The sequence below is a fragment of the Puma concolor genome, chromosome E2, assembly GCF_028749965.1.
Source record: "Puma concolor isolate L17-30 chromosome E2, mPumCon1.1.hap2, whole genome shotgun sequence".
In the NCBI taxonomy this organism is placed as follows: Eukaryota; Metazoa; Chordata; class Mammalia; order Carnivora; family Felidae; genus Puma; species Puma concolor.
In genome coordinates this window covers 13,548,949-13,571,611 of record NC_141681.1, presented here as the reverse complement: position 1 = coordinate 13,571,611, position 22,663 = coordinate 13,548,949, and the positions used below count along the sequence as shown (strand labels likewise).

Sequence of the window (22,663 nt, the reverse complement as noted above, 5' to 3'; positions counted from 1 at the left end):
GGGGGGGGGAGGGGGGAAAAGGGAGGAGGGGTGCCGGTGCCGGGCCACGGGGCACACTTTTCCAGTGCTAGGGATATGTATTAATTTCTTAAACTTGCCTGATCACCTGGTGGCACGTTTTGACAGATACACCCCCGGGACCAGCAGGATCAGACTCTCCAGAGAAAGAGCCTGGGGTAGTGTTGGGGTTTTTGTCTGTCTGTTTGAAAGAAATGTCCCAGGTGGCCCTTCTGCTGAGGCAAGAGTGGGAAGTGTGTCGGTCGAGCTCCACTCACTAGGCTTCCTTGTGACCAGCGGCCCATTTGTACACACGCTGGGACCATACAGGGGAACAACCCAGAGGGACTTGGAGCTGTCCCTTGCTCTTCTTGTCGTAAGCAGGTGTGAGCATAACCAGTCCCAATATTGAGGTTGCCTTAGCGATTCTTCTTAGAGGGAGAGAATATTATAGGGCCATCTTAGTTTTTTGTTTTTTGTTTTTAAATATAACTTATTTTAAACGCGGCTACACCTTTTATTTCTTTGTCTTTGACATCTTCAGATTCTTCTCTACCGGCCTGGGTGGCTCAGTTGGCTGAGTGTCTTGGATTTGGCTCAAATCACAATCCCAGGGTCATGGGATGAGCCCCAGATCGGGCTTCATGCTCAGCGTGGAGCCTGCTTAAGATACTCTCTCTCCCTCTGTGGCCCCTCCCCGGCTCCTGCTGGCTCCCTTTCTCTCTCTGAAAAACAAAAAAACCCGCAAACAATTTTAAAAAAGTACTCTATGTGATTTAGATATGCCCTGAAATCTTGGAGCCTAGCCTCAAGATCTCAGAGTCCTCACTGAATTTTTGCCATCTCGTTTATTGTATATTCTCATTCGTCCGTTGATTGTATTTCCTAGGTGCCTACCCTGAATGCCGGCAGAATCACGTTGAAGTGGTAACTGGTCTCAGCTCCCAGAGAGCTCCATTGTAAGAGGAGACTAAAAACTAGCACTTACTGAGTGCTTCTCGGGTGCCAGTTACCATGCTTTTCCTGTATTGTCTGTGTTCCTGTAGTCTTTGTGGCAACCCGGCGAGGCAGGTGTTCATAGCTCACCTTGTGGATGAGGAGCCTGGAGCACAGAGATGGAATGACTTGCTCAAAGCCATAGAGCTGATGAGAGGTGGGGGAGATTTTCAGACCCATACCTGTCTGCCCCCAAAGCCTGCATTTGCAGCGGGGTCGTTGTGCCGTTTCCCTGATTGGCAAACAGGCTGTGACAGTGTGGGAGGCTCTGTGCTGGAGAAGTGCAGGGTGTTGTGGGAGAACACAGAAGAGTCACCTGAGGCGGTATTGGGGGAGAGGGGGGTCTGATAAGCTGTGAAACAGGGTGAGAGCTGAGGGGATTATCCATGTTGGGGGGGCAGGGCGGCAGGAACTATGCCGTGTGGTTCGAAGGAACAGTGTGCCCAGGTCCTGGGGGTTTCAGAGAGACTCAGTGCCTGTCCTGTTGGAGGAAGTATACGTATGTCCGTCTGGCTGGAGAGGAGAGAAAGAGACCGGAGGTCAGGAATGAGCCTGATGATGAAGGATCTTGCACACTTCCTGTTCAGGAGAATGCTGTTTTCCTCAGGGCATCAGAAAGCCATTGCAGAGTTTTGAGGAGGGGTGTGAACAAGAGTTTCATTTGAGAAGCCTCCCTCCACGCCCCTCCTCGGAAGGATTGAGGGGGGGTGGGGAGGATGGTGTGCGGAAGCCCTGTCGGGAAGCTTCTGCCTTCATCTGAGCGGGGATGGCGGTCTGTACTCAGGTAATGGCAGTGAGGAGGGGGAGAAGTCGATGGTCTGAGGGAAATGTCGCCTGTGGAATTGTTAGTCCATGACGGTTGGCCGCATAGAGGAGGTGAGAGAGAGGGAGGAACCCAGGGTGACACCTGGGATTCTTGTGTATGGTGTCACTGCGGGACACAGAAGGGGAGCAGATTTGGAGATTGAGGCAGGTGGGTTTCCCTTCTGGATGTGCTGGGTGTGACCCACGGGAACCCAAGTGGACATGGCCATTGTTCAGCTCGAGGTGCAGATGTAAAGCTCGGGGCTGTTGTGGGCTTAGGCGTCAGTCTTGGTACGCGTGAAATGACCCTGGAGGGTGGCGAACTGAGAGGAGAAGCTGGTCCCAGACACCCTGAGGGACAGCAACACAGAAGGATGGGCAGGGGAGAGAAGGCGGTGTAGATGTGACCGGGGTAGTCGGTGTCAAAATAAAACAGGGACAGAGTGCGTGCGTAGCGGGAGCGATCGGCGGTGTTCAGTGCTGTGGAGAGGGTGAGTGAGATGGGCCCGGTGTCCCCGGAAGGTGGCAACAGTGGCATTCTTGGTGAGAGCAGTATTCCGGCATGCGGGACGGGAGCTTAACCGCTTGGGTTCGGGACGGTGGAAAGGGGGGAAAGTGACAGATACCATAGGAAGCCCTTCTTGTCAAGTGAAAAAGACAGGTTGTGACGTCATAGTAAATTTTGGTGTAACCGGCCGGCAGACTGTGCAATCACTGAGGTGTAACAAAAAGGACTTTAAGACAGGTGGTGGCACACAGGTGGGTGTCAGGGGAGCACGTGCTGCAAGATAAATAAGTCTGGGGAAATTTCATCAGCCCTGGAATTGAGTATTTTGCATGATGGGAGATCTTAATTTCCTTCTACGTTTGTGTTGTTTACAAAGACCACAATTTTTATAATTCAGAATTTGTAAAATTAAAAATCACCATTGGAAGACTGGTATGGAGCCTTTCTTGTATTTCTTAAGTCAGTTGGGAGGGACTTGAGCGTATTAAAATGCTGAGGATTGGAGGAAACACTGAAGGTACGTGGAAGGGGACAGTTGATGGAGCGGAGTCAAGGGAAGGAAGGAGAGAGAGGGATCCAGGGCACGTGGGGAGGGATCAACTTTTGACCCTACGAGGTTGAAGGAAGAGGTGGTCGTAGATGCAGGTGGAGTTTCAGGAGTTGAGGAGACAGGTTTTGTGTTTGGAAGGAAGGAAGGAGGTGGGGTCCCAGGTTGGGAGAGGAGCAGTGTCGTGGGTTCAGAACCTGAATGTAGACAGACATCTGCCTGTGGCTGAACACGCAGTGGCCCGGGGCTAGCTACGGGGTGCCTGCTAGTGTGAGCCATGAGGGAACAGGGTCTTTTCAAGCATGACCAAGTGGTAATGGTTCTGAAGGGAGAAGGGTGCCCGCCTCCCCCCCTCCTGATGGCAAGGTCAGTGGGACGGGCTGGCCACGTGGCAGTGGCGTTTCCCTCAGTAGAGCTGTGTCTCTGTTGAAGCAGAGGTGGAGAGAAGCTAGGTGAAGGGCTGGGTGTTCCAGTTTGGAAAGGATGTTCTGGAGGACACGGTGGAGAGGTTTGGAGGGGGAGGACAGCAGAGAGAGAGAGAGAGAGAGAGAGAGAGAGAGAGAGAGAGAGAGAAATCGGTCATATGGAGATGAGATTGTGGGAAGTCTGGCTGTGGAGAAGCTTCTGTCTTGAGACGGTTTGGCGGGGACCAAGGAGGTGAGGCCTGGAGATCACCACAAGGTGGCCAAAGTAATCAGCCCTGGTTGGATGGGATTTCCTTGGGACGCAGTGGAGGCCTGCTCGGTCTCAGTTCTGAGATCCTGTCTGATGGATGGGCACCCACACCTTGGCCTTGGACGACCTGGGCCGTCGGGGGCCCTCCGTGGGTCCCGGGCTGGTAGCGGCGTGCTGGTGGGCGCACGGGCTGCCAGGGCTCTCCTCTGAAGTGTCGCCGTCTCCCCACACTCGGAGACCGTGCCTTCGCCCACAGGGCTGTCTGCAGTTTCTTAAAAATTGAACAGTCCTCTTATGCCCTTAGAGTAATTCTCCCTGGTGGCCTGAACCTGTCCGCTCCCTAATCTACCTCATGGTGTTAGTCATCTCAGAGGGACATGCGCTTGGTCGCAGCCTGTGACTCCCGTGGTTCGTCATAAGCCCGCCATGACCGGTCCTCCCCTGCTTTCAGGAAGGGGCCGTGGGACCTGGCGTCTCCAGTCTGTGGCCTGTGCAGACGCGGGGCACACCGTCCCTCACTGCGGCTTTGGGTTCGTTCTCTCTCTCTCTCTCTCTCTCTCTCTGTCTCTCTGTCTCTCTGTCTCCCTCCCTCCCTCCCTCCCTCCCTTCCTCCCTTCCTTTCCAGGACCTCATTCTTTGTCACCGCCTCTCCTTCCTCCCCCACCTCTTTCCCTCTTCCTGGCCCTTCTCGCCAGCCCTGAAACAGTCTCCGTGGCTCCCACCTTTATAGACAAATAGCCTTGCTCCACCCCCATTCTCTCCTCCTGTCTGGGGTTTCTGCTCCCTTCCGGGCAGCACGTGAAGAAGCTGTGCACACTCCCTCATCTCCTTGCTCTTGAGCTTGCTCTAGGCCGTACTTCGTCCCTGGCACTCCCCTGGGAATGTCCTCTTTGAGGACACCAAGGACCTCTGTGTCGTCAAGTCCCGGCAGGCACCTGGCCGTCTTGCTCCATCCCTGGCCACCCTCTGTAGTGAACCATCTCCTCTCTCGGCTTCTGTGACACCTCTGCCCGGTTCCCTTTCCGCCGCTCAGCCGTTTGGACGCTCTGTGAGTCTGCCCCGGCGCGCAGTCCCCCGTCCAGTACTTTCTTTCTCTTGCCAAGCTGTGCCTGCTGGGGAGCCTCAGAGTTGTTCCTCAGACTGCCGGGTCTCCGGATACCCCGTGTCTTCCCCAGGCTTCAGGCCTGGTTATCTAGCTGCTTGGCACTTCCACGTGGATGCCTGCTAGGTGTCTCGCCCTTGACACCTCGGTATGCGCGCACGCGCCCTCACCGCCTCCCTCTCCCTCTCCTTCCCGCCTCCCTCCGCATCCCTAGTCCTTCACACCTTAGGAAGTGGCACCCGTCGCTTAACCTGGAAACTTTGCCATCGTCCGTCTTTCTCCCGCTCCCCATCTTAACATCCGGTTTGTTGGCAAGTTAAGTACTGTCATTTCACCATCCACAACAATCCAGTCATGGCTCTGACTCCACCGCCACCATCCTTGTGTGAGCCACCGTGCCCTCCCTCTTGGACTCCTGCGGTAGCTTCCTAGCCCTGCCTTTCCTCCAGTCCAGTCCCCACTGTGGAGCCAGGCTGATCTTAGGAAAAGCGTATCAGATCATTTCATTCCCTGCTTTAGTATTTTCCTTTGCACTTGGAGTAAAATCCCAGCTGCTCGTGAGGCATCCAAGCGCTTGTGTCATTGCTTTCTGCCTGCCTCTCCGGCCTCGTCTCTGGTCGACTGTGCCTTGCCGTCGAGCTGTGGGCACGCTGGCCTCCCTTCTGTGCTCGGACTCCTTCAGGTGTGCCTCCCCTCAGGGCCTTTGCATGTGCTTGTGCCTCTGTCTGGATGAGGCATGATGATTGTCATTCTCTGTTGCCTCCTTTTCTTTTGTCACTAATCCGGCGCACTGAGTACAGTGGAATGAAATCTGTTTGCTTTCTCTGTCTAGTTTGAATTGGGGAGAATCTCCTCTTTGGCCGAGTGGGAGCACATCTCCGAGCTGCTGACTGACAGACGTGATGTTTTCCCGGTTGCTGTCGGTGGCCCGGAGACAAAGGACCGGCCGAGGATGGCAGAACTGGTCGTCGGGGAGAAGCGGTGCGCCAGCTGCCGAGGCGCATTCTGTCGCCCTGCCTGCCCAGGCACAGGTGGTCATCTGTGGCGGTGGAATCATGGGCACATCCGTGGCCTATCACCTCTCCAAGATGGGCTGGAAGGATATTGTCCTTTTGGAGCAGGGCAGGTAAGGACCAGACGGGACCCGGCTTGGGGCCATGTTGCACCAACTGCGTGGGCTTCCCTCACCCCCTCTGCTCCCGGTAACCTGTCCCGGCAGTGGCTAACCTGTCGCTAAGTAGCATGAGAACAGTCACGGAAAGGCGAAATCTCCTGTCCATGGTTTCACGATGTGCAATACCCGTGTTTTTGGGCTCTGAGAGAGGTGGCAGATGCCGCGAAGCCGAGTATCCGAAGAGGGTGCGTTTTATTTCAGGGTCCAGGCACATCTTACCATCTTGTTCTCTGGGTAGGGGCGGTCAAATGGCAACATAGACCCCGTGGCTCTGGAGCTCCCTCTATGGGCGGAAATGAAATTGGCTGCATCCTGTCTTCTTTCTGTTCCTTTTTTTCCCCCCACTGAATTAACTTATTTTAGAGCCGTGCTAGATTTACAGAACAAATGCAAAGGTTGTACCGAGTTCCCGTGTGCCTCACGCCTGTGTGCACCTGGGACTGACACCTTAGGTTGGGGTTACCGTTAAATATGATGAATCAGTATGGAAACCTTATTACTGACTAAGGTTCGTACTTGGTACAAGTTGTCTCACTTTCCCTTACAGTCCTTTTTTGTTCTATTGCCTACCAGAAGTTGAATGACGTTTAACAAGTCTGTTGTAATTCTCTCCGAATAGGCAATGCATTTACACGATTCAGAATTAAAAACTGTAAAAGAGTGTGCAGGGAAAGTCTGCTTCTCATCCCTGACTTCTAGCTGAAGTTTCCCTCGCTGGAGGCAAATTAAGTTCCTAGTGTGTCGTTCCAGACACCCCCCGTGTATATGAGCAAACGTGTTGGTCAGCGTGTACGTGTGTACGTGGGTCTTCACTTGCTATTTTTTTCTCTTTTTTTGTACAAGTTAGTAGCATATTAAGTAGTGCTCCTCCCATGCTGTTTTCAGTAGGATTCCCATATTGTTGCAGAAGAGCATTCTCGTGCCTTTTTTACGGCTGCGCGGCGTCCCGTCGTGTAGGTGAACGCCAACATTTGAAATCCCTCTCCTGTCGGGATATTTAGGTTTCCATCTTTTGATATTACGGTCGGTGCCAGTAATGAGGGTCTTAGAACTAGCTGCATTCACAGATATGCGAGTCTACCTAAGAGCATTTTGGATCCATCCCGCAGGCTGGCCGCTGGCTCTACGAGGTTCTGTGCCGGCATCCTGAGCACCGCCAGGCACTTGACCATCGAGCAGAAGATGGCAGACTATTCCAACAAACTCTACCAGCAGTTAGAGCAAGAAACAGGGATCCAAACAGGTAAGCAGGTACTCTGCCATTTACTGGTCTGCCTGTGGCCCGGACTCTTTCACTCAGTACCATACGCGGTCCGACACCAAGCCTGCCCGGGGATTTTAGTTGAGGCTTGAGTTTCAGTCCGAGCTCTGCACTCGTCCTGGTCTTACCTCGGGCAAGTGTGTGAGCGTGTTGAGCTGTCTCCCGTTTCCTTATCTATCGAGGGGATTCGGTCATTATCTCGGATCCTATCCAGATGCCAGAATGCCTATGATGTGAAAGTTTTCCTGTGCCTTTTCCTATTTCACTCTCTGAAGTATATATTAGGTGGCCACATCTGGCTCCTGAAGGAGGAAGAGAAGGAAGTGCTTAAGTTTTGGTGCTTGACAGTGAAATCATAGTCTGAGCCACTGAATTTCACCAGTTGCGCTTAAGGATATTTGTGACTGTAAAGCTTAAGCGTATGTTACCCCTTGTGTGCGTCACCAAGGGAAAAGATCCCGGGGAATCGTGAGCCGAATACGACCGGAGCAAGTAGGACGGGGAGACCAAGCTATGGGGCGGTTCCATATGATAACAAGTGGGAAGCAGGTCTGTCAGCTTGTCGCGAGGTGATGGACTAGCCAGAAGCCCAGGGTTGAGCCTGTGTCGTAGCTGGTGCAACCGTTTGGTGGCCGCGGGAATTGTCCTAAGCGAGTAGCTGGGCCTAGTCGCTCGTGTAGCTCAGGGCTGCTCTCCAGAACACCTGCGTGATTCAAATCACAGGGAAGTCAAGACCCCTCCTGACAAGGACGGTAGCTCGATCTGTGTGCCAGCTGAGGTGGCTCTGCCATGTGGTCACGGGGTACGCACGGCCTGTGGCTCACTTTGCCGGCCAACTGGAAATTATGTGGCGTATGACACAGTTTTCACTGGGGAAGGTGAGATTATAATCATTAGAGATTCTGACGACAGACTACGGTTTTATAGCTTTCCCTTTCATATAATTCGCACTCTGGTGAAGTGTGACCTTGTTTGTCAATTCTGGGTTAAGATGAGCGTCCTGTAACAGGATTGGGTAGATGTGGCAGTGGAGAAGGGGAGATGCCAGGAGAGGAGCTACAGGCAGGCAGGAAGAGGCTGTACGTGCTTGGGCACGTGAGCAGGGTTCCCCGGCCGGCCCTGCGCTGGCCCAGTGCTGACAGCGGGCGCCTCACCCGCCTCACCCTGGTCCCTGCCCGGTAGATGAGCCTGACCCCCATGGTGTCCTCGCTCTCGGCCAGGCTTGCTTTTGAGAGGCGAGGACTCGCGAGTGAAGATGGTAAATGTGCTTGGTGCCTGCCGCTGCACCGTCTCTGGCTTCTGTTAGGGAAGATGTGGGATACGTGCAGGACAGGCGGGAAGAGTCCCTCTGGGTTGGATTTAACTTGATGGCAACCGGTACTTGCATCGGGTATCTCCCAGGGATTGAGTCAGCAGAGGGTCCGTGTAATGGGCCCAGCGCCAGAACTGCTGACTTCCGGTCCACCGGTTCAGTTCCTCGTGCTTTGCCGGGCCTTGTGGTGCTCAGCTGGTTGGGTGCCAGAGGAATCAGGTCCTAGGCCTCTTTTCCATAAGGTAAAACAATTTCAGTTGAGTTTTGGGTCACCATGAAACCCTTATTAGGTCCTGTATCCCCTTGATGCTTGTGGGACAGCACGGAAGTCAGGCAAGGGAGAGTCCAGGGATCAGTCAATCCATCACCCCCAGTGCAGTTTAGCGGTGGTGCAGTGAAAGGTGACCTGGGGTACCCCAATGGAAAATTCTGTTACCCGGCAGAACGCGCAGGTGTGTGCTACTTGGTCGCTGCCAGTCAGTGGGCTGGTTTTAAGACATTAAATGAAGACGAGTGACCTGTGTACAACCTGGACTTCACGATTAGGATACTACATGCTAATCTTCTGAAAATAGTTCATTTACGTGAGGGGTATGTTCCCTACTTAAATATTCTGACACATCAGTACTTCATGCAGTGCCTGTTCCAGACCATGTAGCCCACGCGGATCTTTTTCTCCAAATTTTGCCTTACCTTTGTCGGTGCTGTTTATTTAACAGTTTATCATATGCTCTTTGTCCCATCTTTTTATTGGGGATTATTTCTCCACTCTGTGTTACTTTCTTGTTCGTCAAATACAGAAATATTTTTAAATATATTTTTAAACATTTATTAATTTTTGAGAGACAGAGTACAAGCGGGGGGGGGGGGGGGGTAGAGAGAGAGGGAGACACAGAATCCAAAGCGGCTCCGGGCTCTGAGCTGTCAGCACAGAGCCCAACGCGGGTTTTGAACTCACGAACCGTGAGATCATGACCTGAGCCAAAGTCAGAGCTTAACTGATTGAGCCACCCCGGCGCCCCCAGAAACATTCTTAATAATAGTTAAATGAGGGGTGCCTGGGTGGCTCAGTCGGTTAAGCGTCTGACTTCTGCTCAGGTCACGATCTCGCGGTCCGTGAGTTCGAGCCCCGCGTCGGGCTCTGTGCTGACTGCTCAGAGCCTGGAGCCTGTTTCAGATTCTGTGTCTCTTTCTCTCTCTGACCCTCCCCCGTTCATGTTCTGTCTCTCTCTGTCTCAAAAATAAAAAAATTAAAAAAAATAATAGTTAAATGAATGTGTTTTATTGAGTGCTCTTCAAGTCGGCTCATATAAATAACTCGTCGTCTTTGTTTATACCTGCAGAGGAATGTGCCATAGTATGTATTGGTTTGTTTATCCATTTTCCCATTACCTGACGTTTATAGTTTCATCTTCTTTTTTTACTCTTTTTTTTAATGTTTATTTTTGAGATAGAGCATGAGTGGGGAAGGAGCAGAAAGGAGGGGGGACACAGAATCCAAAGCAGACTCCAGGCTCTGAGCTATCAGCACAGAGCCCAATACAGGGCTCGAACCCACGAACCGCAAGATCATGACCTGAGCCGAAGTGAGACACTTACTGACTGAGACACCCAGGCACCCCCTAGTTTCCTCTTTTTTTTTTTTTTTTTTGTTTTGTTCTAAATAATGATGCAGTAAAGATCCTTGTCAGTATATCTTTGTTTTCTCTTGTTATTTCTAATGGATAGATTTCTAAATTTTTTTTTTTTTCAACGTTTATTTATTTTGGGGACAGAGAGAGACAGAGCACGAACGGGGGAGGGGCAGAGAGAGAGGGAGACACAGAATCGGAAACAGGCTCCAGGCTCTGAGCTATCAGCCCAGAGCCTGACGCGGGGCTCGAACTCACGGACCGCGAGATCGTGACCTGGCTGAAGTCGGACGCTTAACCGACTGCGCCACCCAGGCGCCCCATCTAATGGATAGATTTCTAAAAGGTGGATAATTTGAGCAAAGAGTGTGTGTATTTTAAACTCTGCTAGGTATTGCCAGATCATCCTCTGAAAGGGCCACCCTCTCACCATAAGTGTTTGAGAGCAGTTGTATCTTTTTAGTCTTTCAACGCTGGGTATTATTTTTTATATTATTTTTTTCTCAAGTAATCTCTGTGCCTAACATGGGGCTCCAACTCATGACCCTGAGATCAAGAGTTGCCGGCTCTACCCGCTGAGCCAGCTAGGCGCCCAACATTGGGTATTATTCTTTTTGCTAATCTGAGAGATGGAAGAAGTTATCAGATCCTAATTTGCATCTTTTTCTTTTAAACATTATTTTGTGGGCTTATTGGCTATTTATATTTCTTTTCTAACTCGTCTTTTAATATTAGATGTGTACTTTGTTCTTATTGAATGTAAGAGTTCTATTTTATGGCTTCACACCTGTGACAGGAAATTTTGTGTCAGAAAGCTCTAGACCAAACTTTAAAAGTCCTCTGCGGGAAAACAACAGACCATTAATCTTGTTAACAGGTGATATGTTGTTATCACAGGTGGTTCTGTTGGGAAGAGCACAATTTGACATCATGTGTGAAATGCGATGTGTTGTGTAGCTTTGTATACAGTGACACTCTCCTCCCATGTGGGATCTTTGGTAGTAAGTAGGAAGTGACTGCTGAACCCTTTGCAGTGAGATTCAGAGTGTGATGAGCCAGTGAATTACTGGCCAGGATCACTGCACTGGTCTGGTGTAGCTACAGTTTTTATTTTTTATTAAAAAAAATTTTTTTTAATGTTTATTTTTGAAAGACAAAGTATGAGCAGGGCGGGGGGGGGGGGGGGCGGCGGGTAGGAGAGGGGGACAGAGGATCCGAAGCAGGCTCTGCTCATGACCTGAGCCAAAGTCGGATGCTTAACTGATGGAGCCACTGAGGCTCCCCTAGCTATAGTTTTTAAAAGCCATTCTCTGAAATTTCAGTTCTCCAAACTTAGACATTCTTGTCATGTCAGGGAAGGACATACTTATCTGATGGTTTCAAAAGAGATGAGGAAAATATTTAAATGATCCTCTTGTAGTGCCTTTTTAAAAGATAGCTGAGGCGTGCCTGGGTGGCTCAGTCAGTTAAGCATCCAACTTGGGCTCAGGTAATGATCTCACAGTTTGTGAGATCTCACAGTGAGTTTGAGCCCTACATTGGGCTCTGTGCTGACAGCTCAGAGCCTACAGCCTACTTGGATTCTGTGTCTCTGTCTCTTTCTGCCCCTCCCCTGCTCATGCTGTCTGTCTCTTTCTGTCAACAATAAATAAACATTTAAAAAATTTTTAAAAAACCCAAAATGGTAGCTGATTCAGTTTTTTCATCGTTAGAACTGAGAGTCATTGCATATTAGGGGGGTCGTCACTGACCAAAGCATGATCACGGGTGTGTCATATATGTTGACTGCAAAGAGCAGGAATCAACTCTGGCCAGCGTGGGCAAAAGGAGTTTGTTGGAAGGCCCTCGGAGCCAGTGAGTTGGCAGGAGGCTGCCGGCTGGAGCAGGTAACGTGGAGGCCAGGCCATGGGGAGCCCACAACAGGTAGCCCCTCAACTGAAACAGGGCCGGTCTGGCCAGGACGCTGCTGCTTCCGAGATGACTGGCTTCCAGCCATTCACCCACTTGCTCCAGACCCGGTATCCCAGGGGGTCTGATTGGCTGAACTTTGGCCATGTGCCCATTGGCTATGCTGGGGAAGGAAAGGGTGGGTGTAGCTCCTGGGTGCCCATGTTGTGAGTGGCCTGCATTTGGGGCCATACTCCCACCTAAACCACGAGGAGAAAGCCTAAAAAGACCAAAGAAAGAGGTGGGTTCTGGGGGTACATTCCCCTCCCAAAGGCTTTGTAGCAACAGTTATCTCTCATTTTGACTTTAAGAGTGATTATTTAAAGGGGCACCTGCGTGGCTCAGTCAGTTAAGCATCCAGCGTTGGCTTAGGTCATGATCTCACGGTTTATGAGTTCGAGCACCACCTCTGGCTCTGTGCTGACAGCTCAGAGCCTGGAGCCTGCTTCAGATTCTGTCTCCCTCTTTCTTTGTCCCTCCCCCACTCATGCTCTGTCTCTCTCTCTCTCAAAAATAAACAAACATTTAAAAAAATAGAGTGATTATTTAAGATGTACACTAAAATCCTACTCACTCCTCCCCAAACCCCAGCTGAGTGTGTTTGGATGGGGCTATGCCAGGGCCACTCACGGGTCTTCTAACCTGTTACCTAGTGGGCTCGCCCACCTGATCCCTGTAGCTGGCCTGGTCTGCTCAGTCTGGGCTGGTTTTCCTTCCAGGTTACATAAGGACAGGCTCCATCTTTCTGGCCCAAACTCAGGACCGGCTCATCTCCCTGAAGCGTATCAACTCCAGGCTGAAGTATGTATGAGACTAGAAGCCTGTCCTGACACTCCTGTCAGACTGACCTCTGCCAGAGGGCCATGCATGTCATTGTCCCCTTGTGTTCTGTGGCAGTGTCATAGGCATCCCTTCTGAGATCATCTCCCCCAAGAAAGTGGCCGAACTTCACCCTCTCCTAAACGTGCACGACCTGGTGGGGGCCATGCATGTTCCCGAGGATGCGGTGGTGTCCTCTGCTGATGTGGCTCTTGCCCTGGCAAGTGCTGCCTCCCAAAATGGTAAGCATGTTTCTGGGTGAGGAGGAAAGAGGTCATGTAAGAAGGTGTCTTCCAATCGGCAGTGACCCCAACTCGGCTTCCATATTTGAACACTGGCTCTTAGAATGTTTGTTTGAATATCCTCTCTTAAGTTAATAAGTGTTTTTCCTCACGGCCACATTTTTCTTATTAAAGTTCTAAGGAACTGCTTTTTAGTAATGACCGTAAGTTCAAACTTAGGGGAATTCCCCCCCCCCCCCCCCACAGAACGTGAGAAGCTCCAAGGGCAGAAGACCTGGTGGGGACTGAGTCCGAAAGCTGGTCATGTCCTGGGTTTGGAATGAATGAGGGGAAGACTAAGTAGTGTCCATGGTGTTCTGCACTTTGGATGAACTGATTCATGGTGTGGGTGGATTTGGATTTAAGACGCCCTATTTAATCTTCTTCTCCCCTCCCCCTTTTATGGTTCCTAGAATTGAATTGTGTACTAAAGTGACCTGCTGTTTTCAGTCACGGAAGAGGCCCATGGACACTGCCCCAGGATGTGGTTCCTGGAAGTTTTTGTGTTTTTAAATTAAAGCATTGACCTGGCTTTTTCATCATTTCTCACGGGTTTAGAATCTGCTGCAGAATCTGCTGCTGCCTTAATTCTGGGCCATCCGAAGATGGATGCACTGCCTCTTTCTTTACCTTGGAACAGGTGTGCAGATCTATGACCGTACAAGCGTGCTTCATGTAATGGTCAAAAAAGGCCAAGTAACCGGCGTGGAGACCGATAAAGGACAGATTGAGTGCCAGTATTTTGTCAACTGTGCTGGTCAGGTAGGTTAGCAACAACACTGGGTCACTGATCTAACGTAACAACAGTCACTGCCGGGATTTGGGGCGTGAAGACGTAAGGTTAATACTGTGATGGACTAAGCAGGTGTCAGGGACCACCTATTGTTTGGACTAGAAACCTCAGAATTCTCGTGCGCTCCATCAGAAGCCTGTAGCTAGTCCTCAAGGAAAAGCACCGTCGTGACCTTTTCCTTCCTCCACCCTGGGTTAATGCGTGCTCTCCTGGCCAGGAAGGCCACAAAAACGGTTGGGCATTGACACATCCTCGTTGTTGGGTCTTCCTGTGGTATTTCATTTTATTCTACAACCTAGCACATAAGTATTAGGCTATCTTTTGTGTCAGGAGCCTGGATTCAGTTCAGAGCACTAAGCTGCTTCTACTTTTAAGGCATATTGGTGCCTTGCCTTCCACTCGACAATCTTCGAGTGGTGACCTACGGGTACTTTTTGCCTCATGAAGATCACATATGATGGTATTCGGGGTTTGTAGTCGAGGTCAGGCATTTTGTTCGAAGGGCCTCACTTGCCCCCCACGAGCTCCTAAGTCTGTCGTTCTTTGGTATAAGAATAATGATTATGGTTAAAAAAAAAGAAGAATGGTTATGGTTTAACAAGCCTGGTGTTGCTCCCCCCCATGAACTGAGCTAAATAAAGCAGGCTGCAGTGTGGCTTCCCGCCCCAGACGTTGGGACAAGAGCACACATAGGCCACTTGAATTAAACTCTTTTCAAGCGGCTGAACTTGCTCATTTGTCTTTCTGTTCCTCTTCCCACCCACAAATCAATCCGTCCGTTTGTAGTGGGCATACGAGCTGGGTCTGTCCAACGAGGAGCCGGTTAGTATCCCGTTACATGCCTGCGAACACTTCTACCTTCTGACTCGCCCCTTGGAGACCCCTCTGCAGAGCAACACACCAAGTGAGGACTTACGCTTTGTCTTTAATCTCATTTCCTTGCCACTGTTCTGTCCTCTGAAAAGGAAGACTTTGTGCTAAGGACAGACTCTGCTTGAGAGAGCCTTGTCTTTTCTGAAGCATGTTACAGGGAGGCGGACCCAATCCTAACTTGCCCGTAAGAACTCCTTACGAAAGGATGGATAAAACGGGCATTCCGCTGAAGCCGTGTTTTGGTTTGTTAGTTTTGTAAGCTAATTGCATTCCCAAACAGAGGTCCAAATTGAGAATATTTGGAATATAACCTGGAATTTTTGGCTTGAATGGCATATGTTGTAGAGAGCTTATAGGTAAGCTACAGAGTCCGGTTGCTCAGGGACCCCAAGCACCACAGGAGAGGGCTTGACGTCACGTGGCAGGTCTCAACCCCTAGAATGAGGTCGCCGTACCCCCTTTCTGCTAGGCTTTCACGGTCACTACAGCAGTTCTATAGTCTGGTTGTGAGGACTAGACAGAGCTTCTAGGGAATTAAGCAGGTCAGGGATAGAGAAATAGTCTCCACTGTAATCTGAGAGGGAGGATCCTCCCCCATCACCTTGAAAGCTCTGTGTTCACTGGATGCTCTTCACTAACAGAGCCAGTAGGCGTTTTTGTTCTGCTTTTTTTCTGTCCCTTTAGAAAGCTGGCTTGCCTCTAAACCTTGCTTTTCCCTTCTACCCACCCCACCCCCGACTCCCTTGTCATTTCTCTTCCTCAGCTGTTGTGGATGCTGATGGAAGAATTTATATCCGGAACTGGCAGGGTGGCATCTTGTCTGGGGGCTTTGAGAAGAACCCGAAGCCAATATTTACTGAGGGCAAGAACCAGCTGGAAATTCAAAATCTGCAGGAAGACTGGGATCACTTTGGTGTGTGAGCTACAGGATAACTATAATGCCCTGTGTTTGTGTAAGATGCTATCTTTTTGAAAGCATTTTCAAGAAGAGATTCTTCTTTGATCTTTGTAACAGCCCCATGAGGTGCTTTCAGAAGGCAGTCCACAGGGTCTGCCTGGTCTAAGGCTGCGGTCACTGGGTACTGGATTCGGGGGATGAAAATCTTGGTTAGGGGATCCCAGGCTTATTACTTAACTAAAATCATTGCTGAAATGCTAGGCTAGGAGGAAACCTTTTGTGTAGGACTGCATGTAAGACTGAAGACGTTTTTAGAAAGCAGAATTGTTTTGTTAATACAGTCTTTTACTCGGTTTTTGTTTTTATTGAAGAACTGACCTACAGTACTGTATGAGTTTCACGTGTGCCTCACAGTGATTCGATATTTATGTTCTACTCAGTTTTGTAATAATTTTATTTACTGGATAGTTAATAAAGGCCCATGTTTCCAAATTCAAAAGATAAGAAACTGTCTATAATGAAGAGTTTGCCTCCCAACCCTTGATGGACCTTTTAAAAATAAACTTTTTATTCTGAGGGATTTTAAACTGTCAGAAGTGGAGAGAATAGTATACAGAACCTTCTGTGTACCCACCAGCCAGCTTTAGTCTGGTTTCATTTCTTACCACTGTCCCATATGATGGACTTATTTTCAAACAGGCCAAGGTCCTGTCTTCTGCAGCTTTTCCAACTGTGGAAATCCTTGCCTTTATCCTATGTCTCCTCGAGTGTCACTGAAGAGGTTTCCACAAACAGCAATCCCTTGGAGATCTTATCTGTAGTCACATGTATTGTGTGCCCTTCCATAGCTCCTGGCCTTTGCAAAGAAGTGTCCTTTTTCTTAGTCTTTATGCCACGTGCTTTGTAGGTGTGTCCATTAATTACACCAGGGTTTCTACTTTCTGATCTAGGGCCCGTTTGGCTCTTCTGAGAAAACCCCTTTCAAGTGATTTTCTGATAGGAAAGTATAAGGAGCTGAAGTCTTTGAATTCCCTAAAGCTCAAGACTCTATTTGGGTTTGTTTTTATGGCTCAGAGCCCCTGCTGAGTTCCCTCCTGCGTCGGATGCCAGAACTGGAGACTCTGGAGATCATGAAGTTGGTCAACTGCCCCGAGACCTTCACCCCAGACATGAGGTGCATCATGGGCGAGTCTCCGGCAGTGCAGGGCTACTACGTCCTGGTGGGAATGAACTCTGCTGGCCTGTCGTTTGCAGGAGGGGCTGGAAGGTAAGTCTGTCTTGATTAGACTCTGCTTGCTGGGCTCTGCTGTGCTTCCCAGAGTGACTTGTTACTAATATGGTGTGTAGTGTGTGTATATAATCCGGTGTGTTGATAGTAAGGAGGAGATACACCTCATTTGGGAGTTGTCCCCTTCAAAGTAATCACTGTGGGATATTCTAGCAGTGTCACTGTGCACAGGGTTTCAGTAACTCTTTTTGGAATTAGTCATGGAGCCTGTGGGATGTACTTTTCAGCTGTTTTGATCCTTTGAGTGTGCATTTGAGTTTGTAAACAGTAAGTATGGTGAGTGACACAGACGATCATGTTGAGTAGTACAAGTTTTCTTTAAAAATTACATATTGATTATGGGGCACCTCTGTGGCTCGGTTGCTTGAGCTGCCAACTCTTGACTTTGGCTCAGGTCATGATCTCAAGGTTCGTGAGTTCAAGCCCCACATTGGGCTCTGCACTGACAGTGTGGAGCCTGCTTGGGATTCTTTCTCCCTTCCTCTCTGTTCTCTCTCAAAATAAACAAACAAACATGTATGTGTATATGTAATAAAAAAACCACATACTGATTAAACAAGCCAGTCAGAAGGGATGAATACTGTGTGCAGTACCGTTCATGAAGACAGACAGTATCACAGTGGTTGCCAAGGCTGTGGACGGGAATGGAGAGGGACTGCTTCTCAGGTGGATGGAGTTTCAGTTTGGGAAGATGAAGAGTTCTGGGGGTGGATGGTTGTGATGGTTACACAGCAGTGTCAGTGTACTTAATGCCACTGAACCTCACAATTAGAAATGACTGAGATGGTTGATTTTATGTTCTTTGTATTTTGCCACAATTAAAAGTTACTTTTTTTTTTATCAATGAGGCAACTTTTTTTTTTTTTTTTTTTTTTTTTTTTTTTTTAAGTTTACCGAGAGACTGGTGGGAGAGGGGCAGAGAGACAGGGAGAGAGAGAATCCCAAGCAGGTTTGGCAATATTAGTGTGGAGCCCGACACGTGGCTCAAACCACAAACCATGAGATCATGACCTGAACTGACTGAAAAGAGTCAGAAGCTTAACCAACCGAGCCACCCAGGCACCCCGAGGCCACTTTGTTTTTTAATTAAAAAAAATTTTTTTAATGTTTATTTTTGAGAGAGAGAGACAGAGTGTGAGTGGGCAAGGGGTAGAGAGAGAGGGAGACATAGAATCCGAAGCAGGCTCTAGGCTGCAAGCTGTCAGCACAGAGCCCGATGCGGGGCTTGAACTCACAAACTGTGTGGTCATGACCTGAGTCGAAGTCGGAAGCTTAACAACTGAGGCCACTTTTCTTGAGTGACTTGTAGAATGGTTCTGAAAACAGTCATGGAAGAGGAGTTACCAAAAGCAGAGATATGATCAGATAGATGTATAACCTCCTGAAGGTTTTCCAGAAAAAGCCCATTGGATGTATGAATAGAGTATGTTTTTCATAGATGTCACTTATGTCTTAAAACACTTTCTAGGGAACCTTATCATTAGAACTAAGATTGTCATAGCAGATTTGAGAGCAGTAGATGGATCTGTGTTTGTTTCTTCAGAAAAATTAAGGAAATTGCCCAGAATTTCTCAACCAGTCTGTGACAAGACAGGATGTTTGATTCTGTTGGTTCTTGTTTCCTAGTACAGTTAGGAGAGTATCCCATCTGAGGCCCAGCAACTTCCCCATCTAAACAGGTACCTCGCCGAATGGATGGTGCATGGTTATCCATCAGAAAGCATCTGGGAATTGGACTTGAAACGTTTTGGAGCCCTCCAGAGCAGCCGTACCTTTCTGCGCCACCGGGTCATGGAAGTCATGCGTGAGTAGAGCTTGATCCCATTTGCATCTAGTCGAAGGTGTCTTCTTGGGGGCTGTTGGATCATTCAGAGGAGCAGATCTTTCCCTCAGTTATTTAAGAATTGCTTCAAGTTGGCCTCTCGAGTTTGACTGGTAGGGGGCCCATGTTGGGGCATTAGGCCCCATGTGATATTTACATAACCATCTCTTTAGTATGTTGTCCTTTATTTACCTCTGGGAACAGGAAAGAAGAAAAGGACTTACAGGTGGTAATTGCTATCAGACTTCCCGCAGCAGCTTCTTGTATATTCCTAGCATCGTCTGCTTTCCACTTTGCTTGGAAAGCGCCCATGTCAGGTGAATGTTCTCTCTCCTCACTTGATCTTTGAGATTACAGTTTGCTTTCCAAGGCAGAGGATTTGGCTTGTTCTCAAAGCTTCAAGCTTCTCTGAGTGATTTTTGTCATAACTGTCACATGCTAGCAAGATAGGAAACTACTTCTCATATAAATACAAAACGTACATTTCTGTTCTCCTCATTCCTACTTCTCTCCAGCTTCATTCTAACTTGTTACTCTACCTTACCTTTATTTTCTAGAGACAGGTTTTGTATCAAGAATTGAACCAAACCAGATTGTAATTTCATCTTCCTGTACTGAGGAACTATTCTGAGACTTTGCCAAAATATATAGCTAGATACTTGGGGCATGTTTATGTTCACAGTTGAGTTTCTACATATGCTGTGACTGCCATCCTTTAACAATGAATTGTTGGTTTAATAGCAGGCGGTCCCATTCACGGTGAGGCCTCTGAACGACCTTTAGCACCTGTGTATTCACTTTTAGCCTGTCTAGAGAACTCTTACTGGTGGGAGACAACCCGGCAGCAGTATGGGTGGCCGCTAAGGTTATTTTTGGCAAATATTTTGGTTAAAATGTTGACTCGCCAGAAGTCTCAATTTCCCTAGCCATTTGTTACTTTAGAACCTGTGCAAATCATAAGGGAGCTCGAGTTTCCCTGTGATGACCTGACACGCTGGGTAGCCTTCTCTGATTCTCATGTAATAGAAATGGGAGGCATGACAGGAAACGAGAAAAGGGTAAATAGAACCTAAAGTACCAGAGAAGACTGAAAAATTGTCGCAAGATAAGGCAACCAGCATGGCTTCCTTCTCTTTAATTTCTCAGCCTCCTCCCCATTCTGATGTACCTCTTGTTTGGAATAGTTTGAGGTCAGTTCTTCTCTTTGGAAGGGACTAGAGATCACACTCTTTCTGGCTATTTTTACTTATTGCTGTTGCAGATTGGACATTAGGAGAAATGAATTGTGACCCTAGCTTTGTTATGTGAATAATGTGACTGGGACAGTACTGTGCAGCCACCAAATCAAGGTATGCTATGTTCCCTTTCACCTCAGAAACGGGTTAAATGTTAGAGAGGAAATGTGTCTAACAGTCCTGAGATCCCAGCAACACAGGCACTGTAAAGAAGCAAGTGCCATGTTTTCACACTCTGCTCCTCAGATACAGTCTTCGTCTCTGCTGTGGGACTTAGCAAGGTTTACAAGCATGACCTTTCTCCCATTGTTTCTGCCTACTAACTTGAAACAGTCATTGAGAACAGAGACTTGGAGTTGTTAACCTGACTCATGGCCCTGTAACTCTGTGGAAAGATCAGGGCAGCTCTTGCAACATCATTCTTTCTTCCGGAGCCTGCCTGTTATACTGGGAACTGTTTGCACATTAGGTCCCGTTAGCCTGGAAAGCATGCTCTTTTGAACAGGAGCGACTCCTGAATCTAGAGATGCTGTGTTCTCGGCTCGGTGGTTTGGGTTTGCAGAGACTGTTATTTCTGTTCTAGCTCTGCTGTATGATCTGAAGGTTCCCCGTTGGGACTTCCAGACCGGGAGGCAGTTACGCACATCTCCTCTCTATGACCGGCTGGACGCACAAGGAGCCAGGTGGATGGAAAAACATGGATTTGAGAGGCCGAAGTACTTCGTGCCACCAGACAAGGGTAAGAAGGCCCGTTCTCATGTTTATTCTTTTGTTGCCTTGAGAACTAATAAAACCCATTTTTAAATGTATTACAGTTAGAATGTGTTCCTGGAGGAATAAAGAAAAACCTGTCACACTATACTAATCCACATGGGGAGAGTCCTCAATATAAATGTCCTTTTCTCTTTTTCTTTTGTTGTTTGCCGGTCTGTAGACCTCCTGGCATTGGAGCAGAGCAAGACTTTCTATAAGCCAGACTGGTTTGACATTGTGGAGTCTGAAGTCAAGTGCTGTAAGGAAGCTGTGTGTGTCATTGACATGTCCTCTTTCACAAAGTTCGAAATAACAGTAAGTGCTTGAGAAACCCAAATAATAGATTAGAAACTTCTGAATATTTGTTGAATGTCTCCTTTTTTATCTGCCACTTCAAAACCAATTTTGTAAGACCTCTGGTATGTTTTAGTGTTTTACTAAACTGTAATACATTTTTCTGAAGTTTTAGCTCTTTGTTTCTGGGTTTTAATCTGCTTGTAGAGGCCCACTTACCATTAGAATCACGAGCCAGTTGGGGCGCCTGGGTGGCTCAGTCACTTAAGCGTCCGACCTTGGCTCAGGTCATGATCTCGCGGTCTGTGAGTTTGAGCCCCGCATCAGGCTCTGTGCTGACAGCTCAGAGCCTGGAACCTGCTTCGGATTCTGTGTCTCCCTCTCTTTCTGCCCCTCCCCCACTCATGCTGTCTTCTCTGTGTCTCAAAAATAAGTAAACAGTAAAAAGAAACAAAAACAGGGGCGCCTGGGTGGCGCAGTCGGTTAAGCGTCCGACTTCAGCCAGGTCACGATCTCGCGGTCCGGGAGTTCGAGCCCCGCGTCAGGCTCTGGGCTGATGGCTCAGAGCCTGGAGCCTGTTTCCGATTCTGTGTCTCCCTCTCTCTCTGCCCCTCCCCCGTTCATGCTCTGTCTCTCTCTGTCCCAAAAATAAATAAAAACGTTGAAAAAAATAAAATAAAATAATAAAAACAACGAGCTTTCTTTGGAGCTTCTCGCAGTGGAGTAAATCCGTAGATACTGTTGCTAAATCCGCAGATACTGTTGCAGTTGGGAACTGGCTAATTGAATTGCCTCAGGGGGTCACACTGCTCAGCAGACTGTGTTACCAACCAGCTGTTCTTGTGCTCGCTCTCTCTGCTTTCTTTCCTCACCCTCCAGTCCACCGGAGACCAGGCATTGGAAATTCTTCAGTACCTCTTCTCCAATGACCTCGATGTACCCGTGGGCCACATTGTGCACACCGGCATGCTCAATGAGGGTGGAGGGTATGAAAACGACTGTAGCATAGCGCGGCTCAGCAAGCGCAGGTAAGGCTGGCTGCCGCCCTGCCTCCCACCCCCCAACCCCTGCGGTGCGCTGCCTCCTGGAGGTGTCCTCGCAGAGCAGAGCGTCCGGCTCACGGTCCGGGAAACCATGACCGTACTGAGGACGAAAAGACATTTCGGTAACTCCTGGCCAGTTCCTTAGCAATGCAGTGCAAATAGAAGCCACGGGGGAAAATGGGGAAGAAACATACCCGATTATATACAAATCGATGTGGAAATAACAGTCCCCCTACTGGGAAAAAGTGTTCTGGTGTGTCAGTAGGTCTGTATATCTTGGCACTAACAGGAAGCCGGGATCTTCGGTGCTTATGTAGTATATCCTAGAATTATGTGCCCCTGGTCTCCTCTGAAGGCGAAGAGGTCATTTGCCAGTATTCTGCTCATTCATTGGCTGCTTTGAAACGAGTTAACTTGACTGCTTCCTGATGCTTTTTCTGCTGCCTGGCTTACATTACTTTCCGGTCTCCCTTTCAGTTTCTTCATGATTTCCCCAACTGACCAGCAGGTCCACTGTTGGGCCTGGCTTAAGAAACACATGCCGGAAGACAGCAACCTGCTTCTGGAGGATGTCACCTGGAAATACACTGGTAAGCCGGCCCTCCAGGCT

At 48.9% G+C, this 22,663-nt stretch overlaps 1 protein-coding gene across 3 annotated transcripts in view; it reads left to right on the top strand.

The window, feature by feature from the left end:
* Positions 1-22,663, top strand: part of PDPR (pyruvate dehydrogenase phosphatase regulatory subunit) — a 37,537-nt gene that overhangs the window by 743 nt on the left and 14,131 nt on the right. The window contains exons 1-14 of one of the 3 annotated variants that reach the window (XM_086688909.1): positions 67-1,150; positions 5,462-5,755; positions 6,913-7,046; positions 12,674-12,755; positions 12,852-13,015; positions 13,695-13,816; positions 14,634-14,751; positions 15,484-15,633; positions 16,693-16,885; positions 18,586-18,710; positions 20,547-20,702; positions 20,898-21,031; positions 21,890-22,038; positions 22,531-22,643. In XM_086688909.1, coding sequence (XP_086545035.1) covers positions 5,532-5,755; positions 6,913-7,046; positions 12,674-12,755; positions 12,852-13,015; positions 13,695-13,816; positions 14,634-14,751; positions 15,484-15,633; positions 16,693-16,885; positions 18,586-18,710; positions 20,547-20,702; positions 20,898-21,031; positions 21,890-22,038; positions 22,531-22,643 — 1,864 coding nt within the window. In that variant the 5' untranslated portion in view covers positions 67-1,150; positions 5,462-5,531. Of the gene's footprint in view, positions 1-66; positions 1,151-5,461; positions 5,756-6,912; positions 7,047-12,673; positions 12,756-12,851; positions 13,016-13,694; positions 13,817-14,633; positions 14,752-15,483; positions 15,634-16,692; positions 16,886-18,585; positions 18,711-20,546; positions 20,703-20,897; positions 21,032-21,889; positions 22,039-22,530; positions 22,644-22,663 lie in introns of those variants that run through there. The other 2 variants (XM_086688908.1, XM_086688910.1) reach the window with 2 other exon arrangements.